The sequence below is a fragment of the Buteo buteo genome, unplaced genomic scaffold (genome assembly GCF_964188355.1).
Source record: "Buteo buteo unplaced genomic scaffold, bButBut1.hap1.1 HAP1_SCAFFOLD_76, whole genome shotgun sequence".
Lineage (NCBI taxonomy): Eukaryota > Metazoa > Chordata > Aves > Accipitriformes > Accipitridae > Buteo > Buteo buteo.
Genome location: NW_027439240.1, coordinates 278,506 through 295,493, shown reverse-complemented (window position 1 = coordinate 295,493; position 16,988 = coordinate 278,506). Strand labels below are relative to the sequence as shown.

Sequence of the window (16,988 nt, the reverse complement as noted above, 5' to 3'; positions counted from 1 at the left end):
AGTTTCCACGATGGAACTGCAGCGCCAGGTTCCCTGCCGCGCGGCGAGCAGGCTGCATATGTGGCCGTGAGAGGGAAGGGGCCGAACCGCTCCTCGTGCCGGTGCTCCAAGTGCCAGTATCGGACAGGGGCACCATTATTCTCCATCTGCTCCAAAAACACTCTCTTTGCTCCTCCCCTCCTCCCTCACTAAGGAGCCTTTGAGTCCACGTGCCGAAGGAAAATCATCTCCGGGCTTTGCCTAAGGACTGGCCCCGCTGCTCGAGAGGGTCTGCCAGGAAGGTGCCGCTTGCCCCGGGGAGAAGCTCCTGCTGGGCTGCCCAGGGCAGGACGATGAGGGGGCAGAGGCTGGGAAGCGAGGAAGGCTCGTAGGAAGCACCCCTCATCCTCGGAAAGAGCCCGAAGAGGGGAGGTCTGGGCTTCCAGGGGCTGCTCGGCGGGGGAATGCCGGAGCGTGCCTCACGGCCGGCGGGAAGCTTTCCCTGCGGAAGTTATAAATTAGGCATCTCCAGAGACCTCATTCATTTTACCCGTAATAAAATTACCACTTTTCAAAGGGGAAAACCCCTTTGAATGGCTTCAGTCAAACTAACCCCACGGGACGGCTTAGCTCAGATGCACGTATGCTCAATCTCAGGTTTGCGGGCAAGAATTATAGAGCTGCTTTGGGGACGTGGCTGATATTACAAGCAGTGTGACCCCTTCAAAGCCCACCCCAGCTACGTTCCTGAGGTCTGATGGGGCACAAAGCACCACCACTGCATCTCGGAAAGGAAGATGCAAATACAGCTACCTTGTTTCAACCTCCCCTGTTCCTTTTCTGACCTGTACTTTTCCCCCTGCTCTTTTCCAAGCAGTCCATATCCAACTCCCCCACCTCAGCAATGCCATTCACCCTTGTCCATAATGAAAAAAACAACAAAACCAAAACCCCAAAACAAAAAAACAAAACCCAAACAAAAAACCCCCACACACCTGAAGCTATTAATGCATCAGTTCAGGCTGAGACTTTTGATTTTAAAGAAAGAAGGGTTGCCTATTTGTTACTTGCCAACACCTCCTTATTTTGGTTAATCTTACCCTACAATGTTCTATTTGCTACAGCTTAAAAAAAAAATAGGCAGCTTACAACACAAATAGGGAACAGGATGTTTTTCCATGCTGCAGAGCCAGAGGAAAGCGAGGGACACAGAGCAGACAACAGGAGCGCTCCCCACACCAGCTGCCAGCAGTTACTGCCGATTCCTGACTTCGACACACCCCTCAAAGCGAGGGAAAACACCAGCTTCGAGATGAGTTAAACTTTGTCGTGAACAATATAAAGTAACACATTCACCCCCATGCGCGCAGACTAAATAGTCCAGGGCTGCTCTAAGCTCTTGAGGAAAAAAACCCCACCACTTCCAAACTAACATGCGTTTGTTTGAATCTGATGACTATGGACTGTATCTTGGAAAGCTCTCTGGGATATGGGAATACAGCTGAGGGAGACCCATTTGCTTCCAAACCCTAAAACTGCAGCATCTGCATTCCCTTGGGATGGTGCTACCACCTCAGGACTGTCGTTCTGAATTTTGTTCTTCCTCTTCTACTTTGACATTCAGTAAGCAAGCCTCCTGGACTGCAGCCACCCTGCTCCTACATCCCACCGGGATGACAACAGCTCCATTTCACCTGTTCAGCGAGACTCCAGCATCGGGACAGGCTTCAGAGCAGAAAAAAAGTCTGTTCACAATGAGTCAGAAGAGCACTGGTGTGAGGTGGAGAAGGATAAGACAGTACCTGCACAGTACCATGCTCGTGAGGGACCAGCATCTTCCCAGGAGGGAGGGGGCTGCGGCGTTACCCACCCCGTGCAGAGCTGCACCTTCCCTGCAAGCGGCTCACCCCAGCGAAGCCCCAGCCCAGCCACTTCCACGCTTTTATTATTTTATACTCCCATGTTCTGGCCAGGTCGCAGCTAGAGAAAGCTGCAACAGTTCTCTCCTCCTCACACAACCACTGACAGTTTGTAGTTCTCCGGCCCAGCATGAATCTAGCCCCAGGGGACAAAGCTTCCCTCAGTAAAGAAAAAGCTGGGGAGACAAATTCAGAAGACATGCAAGCGAACTCCTCTGGGCACTGCACCTGCATCAGACTGACACCGGAGCGCAGGGCTCTTCATTTTCTCTTGACCTTTCATCTCCAGCCTGTCCACCACGCCAGGCACTGGCAGGAGAGAGCTACAAGGTCACACCGCCCTAAGGCTGAAACGCAAACCCTCCTCAGGAGGTTGGCTCCTGCCCAAGAGAACTGGTTTAATTGGGGGAGACCTCACCTAGCAGGGAAGGTACTCAGTAAGGCACTGTTGGAGCTGCTGAACCCAAGTTACAGAGCTGAAGGACAGACAACCTCCTTCACAGATACATGGCAGCTTTTTTCCTCCCCTCGGCCAGAAACTCTGTCCGAGGAAAGACGACTGGCAGGCAATTTGAAACAGCAAATCCAGACAGGCTGCCTGCAACCGTGGCAGAGAGCTCAGCATGCCACACACACACCCCACTCAGGTGCTCAGGCTATCAGTAACGTTAACCACCCACAGTGCAAGAAGCCAGCTACCAAATTTCTACCTGGGAGATCACGCCTGAGGGTGAAAGGCATCCCTCAGCGGATACTGGAGCCTAGCAAGGACTGAGAAACCCTGTGAAGTGAAACCTTCTTCCTGGGGTGAGAAGCAGTAAGGATGGACATTCTCGAACTGCGCTAACGTCCAGACCCACTACTCCCCCACCAAAACCCCCGATGTTTTATTCTTCACATATCACTTGCCTAAGCAGCACCAAGTTGTAGCCAGAGCATCTATGGGTTGTACGTATACTCTGCAGTGAACCCAACGGATTTGTTTTAATCCTTGAGATCTGGAAGACCAGTATGTGGAACTCTGAACAACTGTGTGCGCATGTGTACACATCTACAGACCACCAAAGCAGTACTTTTGAGTTTAACACACTTTGCTCTGTGCAGCCCAAGCATAGTCGGTCCAGCCCAGGCCTTTGCTTCTTTTCCACACAGTGGAATACATTCTACTGCAAGAGTAGACTTTCCCAGTTGCAAGGTGCTCCAACACCAGGGTGAGGACAAACTGTTCACTAGGACACCAAATTGCACTGCTTGGCTTGGACAAGAAACCGGTCAACATTTTAAAGAGGGGATTTTATAGCCCGCACAACAGACTCCCAAGTTTCACTTTTCAACACACAAGTGTGGCAAAAGGGACAACCCCAGTCTAGAGTAAATGAATTCCACAAATATATAACAGTTTCAACAGCCTTGAGTACCGGTGCTCAGACTAAGGCTTTCTAATAAGTAATTCATCATAAAAATAAACCCAGTTTTCAGCTGGAAGTAAAAGGAAACCCAGGAGATTTGAAGCTTGACCTTTCTACATCTGTTGAAAAGCCATCAGGATCTTATCGGACCTGTTTAGCCCATGGAGCTCCCTTCCCAACCCTACATCGCAAGAGGTCAGGAAATGAAGGCTCTCAGTCATCACAGTTTGATTAAGATGGCTTAAAATTCGAGCTTTAATTGAAAGGGAAAGAAACATTCCAAAAGGATATATGTTTCATAGACTCAACTGAGTTACCAAATTTAGGTTTCATTGGATGTTATTGCAAACATGAACATTAAATCATAAGCACCGAATAGTAGAGAACTCAAAAAAAAAAAGATATAACCATACCATATCAGAAGGGATCGGACCAAATGCTTTTGTAGGCAACTATCCAAATGTGATGCACCAACACATTAGCTCAAAGGATGTAAGGACATCCCTGAACCCACCAGAAAAAACTTCTGAGGACTGACTACATCAACATTTTCCTGGCAAGTATCTTCTCTGCCAGCAATAAATCCCAGCTCAATACATATCTAAAATGATATACATTAGAGGGCGTGTGTTTAAGAGTATTAAGTTGGCTTAAATTACTTGAGCAAAATTTTAAATATGTAATAGAAATCTAAAAAGGAACACAAAAAAATTGAGAACACCACTGCAATATTAATGCCAAGCTGTTACTTTTTTTTTTTTAAACAGATCTGTACAGCAACATAGCAAAGAATGCAGTGATCACAATTCAAGCCAGACAGCAATCTAAGGGAATACTAATCCTGTATACAGCAGAGCTGAAACACTCCCAACATTCAGATGCTCCAAGTATGTTGGCTACCCTAATGCACTCCAAACCAGTTCTACCTACATAGGACATTTTGGTGTGAAAAAGTTTCTGTAAAGTTCCCTTTGTTTCCAGTGTTTTTCTTGTACAAAATATTACAATGGTTTTTTATATATATGTTTACAGACTTGCACAGCTAGAAAAATATAAACTACAATTGGGCTTGGCAATCAGTTCTTTTCTTTAAATACATGACATTTCAGAGCAAAAATTGTAGTGGTAACATACCCTGCACTTCAAGCATCTGCACAGAAAAGCTTTCTTCCTTAAGCGTATCAAGCCTAAAAACCATGACTGCAGTGAGACATGTGCCACAGTAAGTGCAACGAATGCAATTCATCTACCTCCTGGCATAAGGGAGACACAAGATGAATGTTATTTGTGCAGGTTAGTGGCACAATATAGAAAAATCCGTAACTAAACATTAAATTCCTTAATAACATTCATTAATTTCATAGGCAGAGCCTGTTAAAAAAAGGACAACCGTTGTAGCTTTTAAGAAAAGCAGACGCTAAGTTCACGGGGCATTATACATCTTGAACAAAAATGCAACCACAGTTAACATTTCGGGGCATTTGCTAGCTTCAAGCAAGCCCCCAGGTATTAAGGTTTTTTCCATTCAACTTTTAAGTAGAGGCCGGGGAGGATTTTTTGCTTTAAAGCTACAGTATCTGTCATTATGGCTTTTAACACCCCAGCTTTCACCCAGATGAGGTACATGTTTCTAGTGAAATGGTAACAGTTGAGCAGGATGAGTTTCAATGGACCACAAAAATCCACACATAGGTGTAAACAGGTTGTCTTATGAAAGGTTGCCAAACCAAATTGTAACAGCGCAAAACAAGATTTCTTCTTTTATTTTTCTCTGTAGAAAGCGTTGTCGAGGCATCTAGGACGTCGCTAGTAGTTAAGCCACTGAGCAAACCCTCTTTCCACCAGACTTCTGTTTACCGACACCACCTAAAAGGAGGTAAAAAAAAAAGTAGAAAGGTGAACAAACTACTAGCAAGAAGCATCAGCAAGTTCCTAACCAGCAATAAAAAGTCTGCATAATCATATACCTTATCAGTGTTGAAAAAATAGGCATGTTAACATACCCACCTCATCTCCCGTCAAGTTCCACAGCTGTATCAGTGGCAGACCTGTTGCGCTGTCATAATTTGTGACCTGGAAACACAGAAGAACATTAGCGTGCAGCAATTCTGGTCTGAGCCGTGCAGGGTGCAAGGCTAGCATCATTCACTGCATATCAGATCCTCAGACTCAGCGTAGGCTCGTGGAAATGTAGCTCCTGCCACCAGGCAGCTGGGACACCCTGCTGGCAAGTGCGCTCTGGTCGCTCAAATCCGTGCCCTTGCTAGAATTAGTGATGCATTTGAGCACTGCACTAAAACCCAAGGAAGCTGCGAGATTGAGCGTCACAAGCGCTATCGGCTTCCCACTCGTCCCAACTGCCTTACGTGGACAGCTACAGCCACTGTCAGAGGCACTTCGGAAGAGGCAAGTGCCTCTTCGCTGAGACCAGGCACTGCATGCAGAAGCCTTTGGGATGCCCTTACTTCTCCCTCCGGCCAGCCAGAGGCCAAGTCCTGGATGTCAGTCTTGCAAAGACTGTTGAGACTGGCAAAGCAGCGCAGACCCAGGTGAATATTTGATCCGCTGGACAACAGGCCACTTTGTGCTCTGTAAATCCATCCAGGTGCCCTTCCTCTCTGCCCGCATCAGTAACAAGAGGGAATACTCATCCCTTCCCAGCCAGGCAGTCCTGAGTGGTCCTGGTGCCACACAAGGAAGTTTTCGGCGCCCGAGATTGCTCGACGAGAATCCTGCCCAGCAGCCAGGCTTACAGGCTGTGGCTTTGTTTTCGATTTTAACACGCACGGTATGCGAGGGGGCAGAGAGGACAACAGCAGCAGTCAAATTGGCAACCAGACTTCCAGGCAGCTCTCGTGTACCTGTGCCACTAGGACTGCGCCTTTGGTCATCTCACTAACAGCGGCGTCGGCTTCAGGTGAAAAGTGATCCTCGTCTTGGGAAAGAAAAGAGCAGGAGAAAACAAATGAGATATATTCTTCACAGGCTTTAAAGGCCAGAAGGGACTATTAAGCTAATCTTGCCTGACCTCCTACATAAGTTAGGCCAGAGAATCCTCACCTACTGTTGCTGTACGCATTTGCTGAAACCAGTCTATTAAGCTGGAGATCACACAAGTATTGTGCCTGCTGTGTTGCTGAAGGGAAAGGATGAAGTGCTTTCTAAAGCCACTAGCTCAGTTAATGTGAACATAAGTGGCTGATGAATTAGGAGGCTTTAAAGACAGAAAAGTCTACTTCTGCAGTACGTTTGAGCTGCCATTAGTATTTTGATCCTTAATAAACTAAGCTCAGGGGCCTCAGGACATTACTGACCCTGCACAGAGTGCAATACTGTGAACGGGAACTCCGAAGCATTTGTATCACAGGCCGGCTGGCACCTGAACAGTGCCAAATGCACTCTTGGCAGCTCAGGTCTCTCAGCCTGCACAGCTTACGTGGGCACTGTTGCTAACTCCACACCTGTAATGCAGCAGGAAACTCTTGTGTCCCAGGCAATACAGTTACAATCTACACTGCAGACCAGACATTTCAGAAGTATTTTCATTTTGGAGGAAAGTTGCTTATTTCCTACCAAATCACTGCAAAATGAAGTTTCTCCTTTGTGCTCCCCACCCTGAGACCGCCTCCAGCAGCAAGTGAACTCCTTACAAATCCCGAAGGAGGTCGATTACCTCAGGGAACATGGAAAACACTGACTTCTGCAAGAAGCAGCTTAAACCTCGCCATCCATCTACAGTCTTGGCAGAGCCTCCTGTACCTCCTGGTTAGAGCACGCATCTCTAACACCACTAGAAAAAAGGAAAAAAAAAAAGGGGGGGGGGGCAAACCAAAGCATTTCTAGGTAGTGACTGACATTCTTCCAGTGCTTGGAGGGTAGTCTTTTGAACACAGAATTATACACATCAGTCATTTTAGTAGGAAAATGTCAGATATTCATCTAGCAGATTAAAAACTAAGTTTGCGTTTACAGCTACTCTATGACAGAAGAAGGCAGAGTAGTTACAGCTGCTTCACCTGTACCCTGCCAGTCCTGCCAACTTGCTGTTTAGGAGAGTAATTCATTCTCTCCTCCACCCAGGAAAAAGCCTGAACATTTATCATCTTTCCCCTGGAGCCTGACAGGTTATGCCATGCTAGCACATTTAGAAGAATAAAATACAATTTTTCCAATCTTGCTCTAGTCACATCAGAGGCTGCGCTTGCAATAGGAGGGAAAAGGTTTAGACAGAATCATCGCTTGTACACAGTTGGTATCCATTTAAACCTGCAGGGGGAGCACCAACGGTATGTCTTGAGAGCTCCATTACCTGGGAGTGGCACCACGTTGTCTAGTAAAACTTCTGCTCCTTGGAAAGGTAGTGATAAAAAATCAGACCTTAAAGAAAAGAGAATCAATCAGAGTAAGAACACGGCTTTAAGTTTCTCCTGTATTCTTTTAGAGCAATTGATTAATCAATGTCACCTTACAGGAATTCAGTTTGAAATTGATGACAGTAAAAAAAAAAAATCAGATTGTTCTCCCAGCAATCTAAGCAACAGCAATAAATAGTCTGATTAGCACGCCAAGTTGGATTGGGCTCCAAGCAAAAACCACCTCCATAATGGAAGCTGTACTGCTTTTCTCCCACCTCTGGGGCACAATCAAGTATTTAATGGGCTTGTCTAAGAAAACCCCCATCCAATACAGCTCTCCCAGCCAATGGGGCTGGGGCACAGAGAATCTGAATCTTCTTTCTAGCTCATCAATTAACTACAATTTAGGGCCTCCTGAAGGCATCCTTTCACTCAGCTTCCACGCTGAAGTGGCAGAAGTTGCAATTTCCTCTCCCCTCCCCTTCGAAAAAGCCTTGCAAGAGCTTGCTGTGCTCCCAAGGAATTCACAGCTGCTGCTGAGCCAAACCTTTCCACCGTTTTCCGCTTCAGCTGTGGAAAAACCTATAAGCAATTCAAACGGTATATGAAGATTCAAGCCAGATATTGCCTTAGGCCACAGAAGAGGAGCTAAAGACCTGATTTGTCTGAGTGTGTCAATCTTCACTTTGTCGTATCCTCCATAGTCCACGTATCTGAGCTCCACTTCACCGGTCTCTTCGAAGTAGCTAATAACTTGAGCCCGGAACCATGCCCCATCCAGGCCTGGAGCCGCGCAGATAATGCCAACTGCAAAACACAGGAGTACAGAGGAGAAAGGCTCAGCGTAAGTGGATTTCCAGAAATTAGCACTTCAGGCATCAGTACTTATCTACTGAGAATCAACAGCATTTCTTACGCTGCCAACATCTTCTTTCACCACCACCCACACCCCCACCAGACAAGGCCTGCAGCTGGGACGCAGGAGAAGTGGGTTTTACTCTCAAGTCTCTGTCTGCCACTTCCATGCTGTTCTACCCAGGTGTACAGTTCCCTTCCAGCCTTCGGTCACTAACAGTGAGGTCTGTCCCCAAAAAGGAAAGTTAGCGCTAGTAACCCCCTTCCATGTGATGCACCCTCCACTTTACACCACGTGCAGACTGTGACACTATGAAGATTTGGGAGTAGTTCCATACTTTGTCAGCAAAAATACACCAGATGCCAAGTTGATTAGAAATAGCCTGAGATGGACTTTATCTCATTCTGAATTTCAACATGCAACTAAGTGGCTGGGGAGGTACTCCAGGGATGAGTGGGGTAAGGAAGAGTAGAGCAGCATCTGTAGTCTGCCAGCGGCTTAAAAAAATATGAAATGACAAGTGAACTATCACATTCTCATCCACTGGGAAACTTCCCAAGCCTAACTCAGTGGCATCAGGCTTTCGTGTGACCCTAGAAGTTTCTCAGCTGAACAATTTGTGAGCAATCACATTACATGCCTTCTACTGGAGTTGGCAGGGTTGGAATTTCCAGTTGAGAATAGCAGGCGTACATCTGCTGGTCGAGGCTACGCAGACCATGGAAAGTGGGGTGCGTATGCTGCTGTAGAAACATGTGCCCTGCATCGACTTGGTTTGCCACGACGACCTCTACAGAGACTCCGTCTGGGAGGAAGAGCTGTCATGTGGAGAAAAGAAATTCTCATTAGCGTTCACTGCAACACAAGCTTCATTCACAGCAACTCCATGTTCCACCAGCAACTCCTGAGGCTTACAGCCATGGGTGGAAAAGCCCTGGCACTCCGGTATTTCACTTCCAAAAGCTACTCACTGTTACTCCCTGCTGCTCTAACAGAAATCAGACTTGAGGCGGGGCCCGCCTTGCATACAAAAAGACTATCGGCATGAAGCAGTCGGAAGACTTATTTACCCAAGGGATCCGGGGAACTACAGGCCTGTCGGTCTGACCTCGGTGCCAGGGAAGGTTACAGAGCAGATCATCTTGAGTGCCATCACACAGCAGGTACAAGACAACCAGGTGATCAGGCCCAGTCAGCGTGGGTTTATGAAACGCAGGTCTTGCTTGACTAACCTGATCTCCCTCTGTAGCAAGGTGACCCACTTAGTAGATGAGAGAAAGGCTGTGGATGTTGTCTACCTAGACTTTAGTAAAGCCTTTGACAGCATTTCCCACAGCATTCTCCTGGAGAAACTGGCTGCTCATGGCTTGCATGGGCGTACTCTTACTAGGTAAAAAACTGGCTAGATGGCCAGGCCCAAAGAGTGGTGGTGAATGGAGTTAAATCCAGTTGGCAGCCAGTCACAAGTGGTGGTCCCCAGAGCTCAGTTTTGGGGCCAGTTCTCTTTAATATCTTTATCAATGATCTGGACAAGGGGATCGAGTGCACCCTCAGTAAGTTTGTGGATGACACCAAGTTGGGCAGGAGTGTTGATCTGCTCGAGGGTAGGAAGGGTCTCCAGAGGGATCTGGACAGGCTGGATGGATGACCTGAGGCCAGTTGTATGCAATTCAACAAGGCCAAGTGCCGCGTCCTGCACCTGGGTCACAACAACCCCACGCGGCGCTACAGGCCTGGGGAAGAGTGGCTGGAAAACTGCCTGGTGGAAAAGGACCCGGGGGTGTTGGTCAACAGCCGGCTGAATATGAGCCAGCAGTGTGCCCAGGTGGCCAAGGTGGCCAACGGCATCCTGGCCTGTATCAGAAATAGTGTGGCCAGCAGGAGCAGGGCAGGGATCGCCCACCCAGGGATCAGCACTGGTGAGGCTGCACCTCGAATACTGTGTTCAGTTTTGGGCCCCTCACTAGAAGAAAGACGCTGAGGTGCTGGAGCGTGTCCAGAGAAGGGCAACGAAGCTGGTGAAGGGTCTGGAGCACAAGTCCTATGAGGAGCAGCTGAGGGAACTGGGGTTCTTCAGTCTGGAGAAAAGGAGGCTGAGGGGAGACCTTATCACTCTCTACAGCTACCTCAAAGGAGGTTGTACCGAGGTGGGTCTTGGTCTCTTTTCCCAAGTAAGAAGTGACAGGATGAGAGGAAACAGCCCCAAGTTGTGCCACGGGAGGTTTAGATTGGATATTAGGAAAAATTTCTCCACTGAAAGGGTTGTCAAGCATTGGAACAGGCTGCCCAGGAAAGTGGTTGAGTCACCATCCCTGGGGGTATTTAAAAGACGTGTAGACGTGCTGCTTAGGGACATGGTTTAGTGGTGGACTTGGCAGTGTTAGGTTAATGGTTGGACTTGATGATCTTAAAGGTCTTTTCCAACCTAAATGATTCTATGATTCTACATTTCTCAGCTCAGGCAGAATGGAAACTGCAGTGGAAGAGCAGGTAGGCAAATCTGATCTGTAACAGTTACATAAGCTGGACAGCAGAGAGCCACACAAAATCCAACTGTTTTTGAGGGCATCTGTGAACCAGCCACGTTGACGTAGCATACTATGACAGCAGCGACCAACAACAGCCTTCCACCCTGACATCAGCATAGCCAGCAAGCTGGGACTTACCCAGGCAGTCATAAGGAGGGAATGAAGCGTCAGTGGTGTTGGTGGAGGTAGAGCGTAGATGTTGGTGAGACACAGCTCTTTGAACTTCTTGCCAATCAGGCTCAGTACTTTTTTGACTTGTTGCGAAGAGCCTGGAAGACAAAAATCCCACAGAAAGTCTGTAGTACAGATATGCTGAGGACACCCCCACCCCGTGAAGTGCCTTCTGCGCTACATCAACGATTTAATTTTTAATAGATTGGCCATGTAACCTGATATCAGACCAACATGAGCAACTCAGGCCCCAGTTTCAACAGCGTTAGCCTCCAGTATGAACCCAATTCACTGGCAGATATTTTTCAGCCACAATTAATCTAACATCCTTCACAGTCAAGACCGCACTTGCTGATACACATCCCATAGCTCCTCCTTCAAGCCTGAAGGGATCCTTCAAAACGTGTTGGTTAAACTACAGCAGCCGAAGATGTTAAAATGCATTCTCACCTCTAGAATAAGAGGGTTCAAATGCCAAGGCACAGGCAACTTGGCATACACCTCTACTGTAACAGCACCGATTAGAAAAGTTTTGTAAAGCACTAGGCTCACAAAGCCACTAAATCTGTTTAAATTCCTTGCCCATCTAATTAAGGCCCCCAAGCTACATATTAGACCATGAATAAAGAGACATTCCGCTTACCTTCAATGTGACAGACTTGGGAGTCACGGAAATAAGGTAGTGTTGAGACATAAATTTTGGCACCAGACGATTGCCTCAAGAAGCTCATAAATTTTCCTTGTTTGCCGATCAAGCGGCCAACTAATTCCTTTATGAAAGTAACAAGAAAGCAACAGTCAGGAAGAGAAACATAGATCAAACAACACCGTTCTCTGTGGCTTATTTCACCCACATTCCCAGTTCCTGTAGCACAGGGCCAGGCAGAATAAGTATAAGGGAATGCTGGACCAGCGCAGAGTTCAGCAGGTCTATGACAAGTCAAGGTAGATACAGATCAGTAAGCACAGCTTGTTTTGATAGATCCGTCTTCGTATCTTGTAGAATGACACAAAGACACGATGGTTTTTACCAGGCCTGGTAAAAGCTACTGTCTTCCTACAGTCAAGTGAAGTCACGTCCTCTCCCAATCTCCTACCATTTCTTATTTTAAAAAAGCATGCTACATGCCTTTTTCATTCAAATATGAAATACTAAGTTTTAGCAATTTTTAAACAAGCTAATTAGATTAGATAGGGAGTAGACAAATTCATGGGAGAGTAAACCAGGCTATCATGCCCATTAGACTGCAGAGTCCCAGGACAGCTGTGCGGGATGATGAAGAGATGTCTTTGCATGCCCTATTACTTCTACTCTTTCACTGGCACCTGCCACCACCTACTGTCAGAGACCAGGTACCAGAGCAGAAGTGTTGGGCCCAAGTCAGTATGGATAATCCTATACAATGTAGAGTTGGCTACTTCAAGAAAAGTGACAGCCTGTCTTCATGAAACACTGAAACATATTTTTCTGCTGTAGAACTGCTTCTTTAGCCTGTGTTTTACTGATCCATTAAAATGCACGTTACACGTCTTCCCTGGGCTCACAGCATCCAAGCACTCGAGGCAGCATGCTTATCCTGCCGGGAGCTGCTGTCTCACATTACTGGCTGTCATTATTCGGGTCTGCTGAGCAGCAGAACTGCAAGAGCGATGCTGTGCAGGACAGCCACAGATGATTTTGCATACACAAAGCAGGGAAGAAGGTATGAACGTAGTCCTAAAAACACAGTCTCTCTCTCAACGCAAAAGAAAGCTCACTATAAAGACAGAGACACAGCAGCTCTACAGAATAGCTCATACGAGCATTCAGCTTGTGAGGAAGGGTTTGGACAGGCAGTTGAAACATAACCCTCCTACATAGCAGGGAAAAAAAAAAAAAAAAAATCACCTGCCCTTAATAACTGTGTACTCTCAAAGCCTTCTGAATGCTTTCAGAGCATCGGACTAACAGATTGGGGTGGAAGATAATGGGGAATAATGAGTCCAGCAACCAACATTACCCTGGGCATAACCCTGACATGCCTCTTGTTTACAGGTGTGTACTGGCTCTTTGTTCCTGTTGAGTCCTAACGGGAGCTAAATGCTTAAATCCTCGTTGATTTGTTGTTGATCTCTCTGGGATGGCACTGAGCCAGTACCAGGCTGGAAGAACCAGAAGATGGCTATGTAGGGCAAGGCAGGATGCGCGAGCAGGCCAACGGCTGGTTACCTTTGGAACCTCTATCTCCCAGATAACGACGCCGGACTTGCTGGATTCTCCTCTTAGCTTAGAGTTCTGCCGACTCACTGTCTTCCTCATGGCACAGCCACTGTCCACAAAGTCCACGCTATTTACATCCGAACCTACAAGACATACAGACATGTCAGTATTCAGACAACCCACACAATCCAGCTACCAGACACAAGGCCATGAAAATATATAATTTCATAGAGAGGTGACATTGAGCTCTTCCTATGCATTCAGTTGGGATGATCCTGTATCAGGTTCTCTGGTATTTCAGAAAGGGTAAAGTCCCATCACACGCGGCCTGCTACAAGTTTCCTTTTATTGCTGGAGAAAAACCTGCACACCTCTGGGAATGCAACAGAAGGAGGCCCGAGTTCAGCAGGAGTCCTTCAAACATGGTGACACCTTATGCAGCAGCAGAGACAAGACACTTCAAGTCAAAAGTTACCAGCTGAACGAGAGCTATGCTAACACCAACACTGAGCTGCTGCTGCAGCAAGGTATTTTGCATTTTCCCCACATGGTTTAAACAGGGCTTTTCACAGGGAGTTCAGCATGCAGGGAGGGATGTGCAACCTATTCGTCTGCTCTTTGCATTGACATTACATTCCTGCCCCAACGAGGGTTGCACGGTGACCTGAGCACCAGCTGTGCCCACTACTAGCTGTGGTAGAGGATTGTCTCTTGCCCAGATTTGTCATATGCTTGAAGAAACAAGGTGCCAGAGCTGAGCTACGTTTTGTTCCCAAACCATCAGCCGATACCAGGAACTTTCGTACTTGGGAAGGGGACAAACTCAAACAGCTTCCTCCTGGTCAGATCCCAGATACAGTCAGTGTAACAAGATCAAGAACAAGAACAAGGCTGATCCTTCCTCCAGATTAACAAGCAGAAACATGAAGATCCTCACTTGCTTGCAAGAATTCAGATCACCCAGTACAAGACCGAAGAGAAAAATAAGCCCAACAGCTGCCTCACATTTGCCACATCTTAATAAGTAACACAGCACAGATGCCTCGAAAGTCAAAGGCAAGCAGTGCAGCTGTCTGCAATAGACTTGCTAGACAAGGATGAGGATTTAAGTCTCACAGCCTGGGTGCGAAGGTCAGCTGTAGGACCTCTTATCCAACACAGCCACATTATCAACTTTACCTGCTATACGCCGTCTCCCTACCTGTCTCCCTGCAGAGCTTTCAGCCCTTGTCATCACCAGGCTCCACAACACACCGTTGTACCTTCTCATCACACCAGCATTCACAACAAGGCAAAACCATTTTCCTCCTGTGGTTACTCTCACTAGTGAAAATGTTTTGTGGGTTTAATCCTTAATTGTTGGCAAACTCACTCCCCATGTCTCACAACAAGCAGCGTTCCAACTACTTTGTAGCAATTACAAAAGACATCCTGTCATTAAGGGCTGTTGGCGCCACAGGGTCCTATAAAGGATTTTAACATCCATCCCCAAGGTCACACGGGTTAACGTTTGCTCAGACAGCTTTGTATTCTGCCAGGCACACATCATCCAGGATCTAGAAGGCAAAAGCAACGCAGAGACAGATGGGGGAACTCCACGAACATTGCTCCCTGTTGGGATTTCTTGGCATGCACCTACCCTTCCAAGCAAAAAGGCTTCAGGGTAATTGGTCTGCAACCAACTGATTTTATCACAGCTCGTCAGAGCACTTCCCTGGTTCATCCAACAGCACCTCAGAAACCTGCCTTACAGCCTCCTTTCGGCAGCAGCCCACAAACACAGATAAGAACCCAGTCCTTACTAGAGGCTGCCCGAACTGAAGCAGAAACCATTTGCATTAGCAGGTCTCAAACCAGCAAGGTGTTCAACAGCCTGGCCTACATCCAGACACAGCCCATTTCACTGGGCTACTCAAGCACATGCTTCGCTTTAGACAATAAGCTTTGTGCTGAATGCAGACCAGTCTGTTCAACCTTTCGTCGTATACCCTGAAGATCACCCAGCTAACACGGGATCCTACAGGGACGGGAATTCTGAGAGCAAATGCATACCCACCTGCACACGAGGCCTAAATATTCATCTACTGGCAAAGGTAAAGATGAAGAGGACTTATCTGAACATGTTCTGAAGCAGAAGGGTTACAGCACATAAAATATTTGTTCACCACATTTTCATGGGAGCATTTTCAAATCCCTTACCTCCTGAGCGATCTCCATCCACCTCTGCTGCCCTGCGACGCTCATGATTCAAGCCTGGACCATCCTCCACGATTCCCAAAGACTCTCGTGTCAGTGTCGCTGATGCTGATGGCCACTGATCTTGGTTTGCACTAGAGCTTGAATCCTGTACAAGGCTCAGCGCAGCACTGCCGTGACACTCTGTGCTCTTTGAGATCAGAGGGAGAGAAACACAAGCAGGGACACCGCTTTCATCTTGAGATCCTGTCGTTTCTAGTTTTTCACTGTCGTCCTCAAGGGTGCTGGGCTGCGTTGTCACTACTGACAGGTCTGGAAGGTCCTGTGAGAGATCTAGCCTCTCGTGAGTTTGAGACAGAAGAGAGGGCGTCGTCGACCCTGCTGAGAGCAGGGAGGTCGAGGTTTCGTTCTCTCGGCATTCCTCTTCTGACGAGAGAGGCAGTCTTCGAGGAACACATGCTTCTGTTTTGGGTGGTGAATCATTCTCTGGCGCTTCTTCCTGCTGCTCTTCTTCAGTGGCTATTGCTTGTTTATCGTGATAGCTTGCATGCTTTTTTCTACGGGAATAGATCCACCAGCAGCCAACAAGTGCCAGCACTCCAGGTATGGCATATGGGATAATATTGCGGAAACGTGAAGCCATTTTACAGATCCTTAGCAATTATGTCTAGAAGAAGAAACAAAAGCCATGTTACAATAGTCACAGGAAAGGTAACAGCAAGGCTAAAGTTTCATAAATGCCTTGAGGTATTTCTATTAGCATGAACAGACTCGTTTTCTAGCCACTCCTTAAATTCACATCTCTGCTCCACCAACAGACCACAGAACAAGATCCTGACCTAAGACTAGGAATATCTGGACATTTCTCACCATTACGCTCACCAATTTCACCTTATCCCACCTTTACATGTAAAACAATTTCACCTTCTTTCTCCTGCCTCACCTTCGCAGGTCAGTACTACACACAAGGACAGCATCCGGCACTGCAAGTCTCTCCAGCATCAGGCTGGGTTCACAGCACAGCGGTACCACCAGCACTCCGAGACACAGACTTGACACGCTGCAGGTCTCCCCACTTCTCTGCTTGAAAGGCAGCACCACATTCCTGAGAGTTTCATAGGTTGACAACACGCACTTCTCTAAAACATAATAGCTCAGTGAAGGTGAAGTGCTTTGCAAATGTTCTCATCCACAGCAACTGCGAGAGGCTGGTGAGCGGGCACACGACAGAAGTCTGCAGTTAAGTAGACGCTAAACAGCAACACGCAGCTACTCCATTTACTTTTATACACACAGTGTAGGAATTCCTAAACAAAGAACAGCTACAGCCTGATCAAGCAAGTGCCTCCCAATAACCAGAAGTGCCTCTACAAGA

The 16,988-nt window shown here is 47.2% G+C and overlaps 1 protein-coding gene across 1 annotated transcript; it reads right to left on the bottom strand.

The window, feature by feature from the left end:
* Positions 1-4,231: 4,231 nt before the first annotated feature.
* LOC142027878 (A-kinase anchor protein 1, mitochondrial-like) lies at positions 4,232-16,988 on the bottom strand. Its single transcript, XM_075022071.1, has 10 exons — positions 15,617-16,988; positions 13,427-13,560; positions 11,861-11,987; positions 11,185-11,315; positions 9,159-9,336; positions 8,319-8,469; positions 7,617-7,684; positions 6,169-6,242; positions 5,315-5,380; positions 4,232-5,173 (listed from the first exon to the last, which is right to left on the bottom strand). The coding sequence occupies exons 1-10, from the start codon at positions 16,254-16,256 to the stop codon at positions 5,114-5,116; spliced, it is 1,629 nt and encodes a 542-aa protein (XP_074878172.1). The 5' UTR covers positions 16,257-16,988; the 3' UTR covers positions 4,232-5,113.

Bases quoted from the DNA above. Each gene is read 5' to 3' on its own strand.
- LOC142027878 (XM_075022071.1), bottom strand. From the start codon at position 16,256: ATGGCTTCACGTTTCCGCAATATTATCCCATATGCCATACCTGGAGTG. The intron at 9,337-11,184 runs GTAAGTCCCAGC...TCCACATGACAG, and splicing joins CCCTCCTTATGACTGCCTGG to CTCTTCCTCCCAGACGGAGT. The intron at 5,174-5,314 runs GTGGGTATGTTA...ACCTCCTTTTAG, and splicing joins GGAACTTGACGGGAGATGAG to GTGGTGTCGGTAAACAGAAG.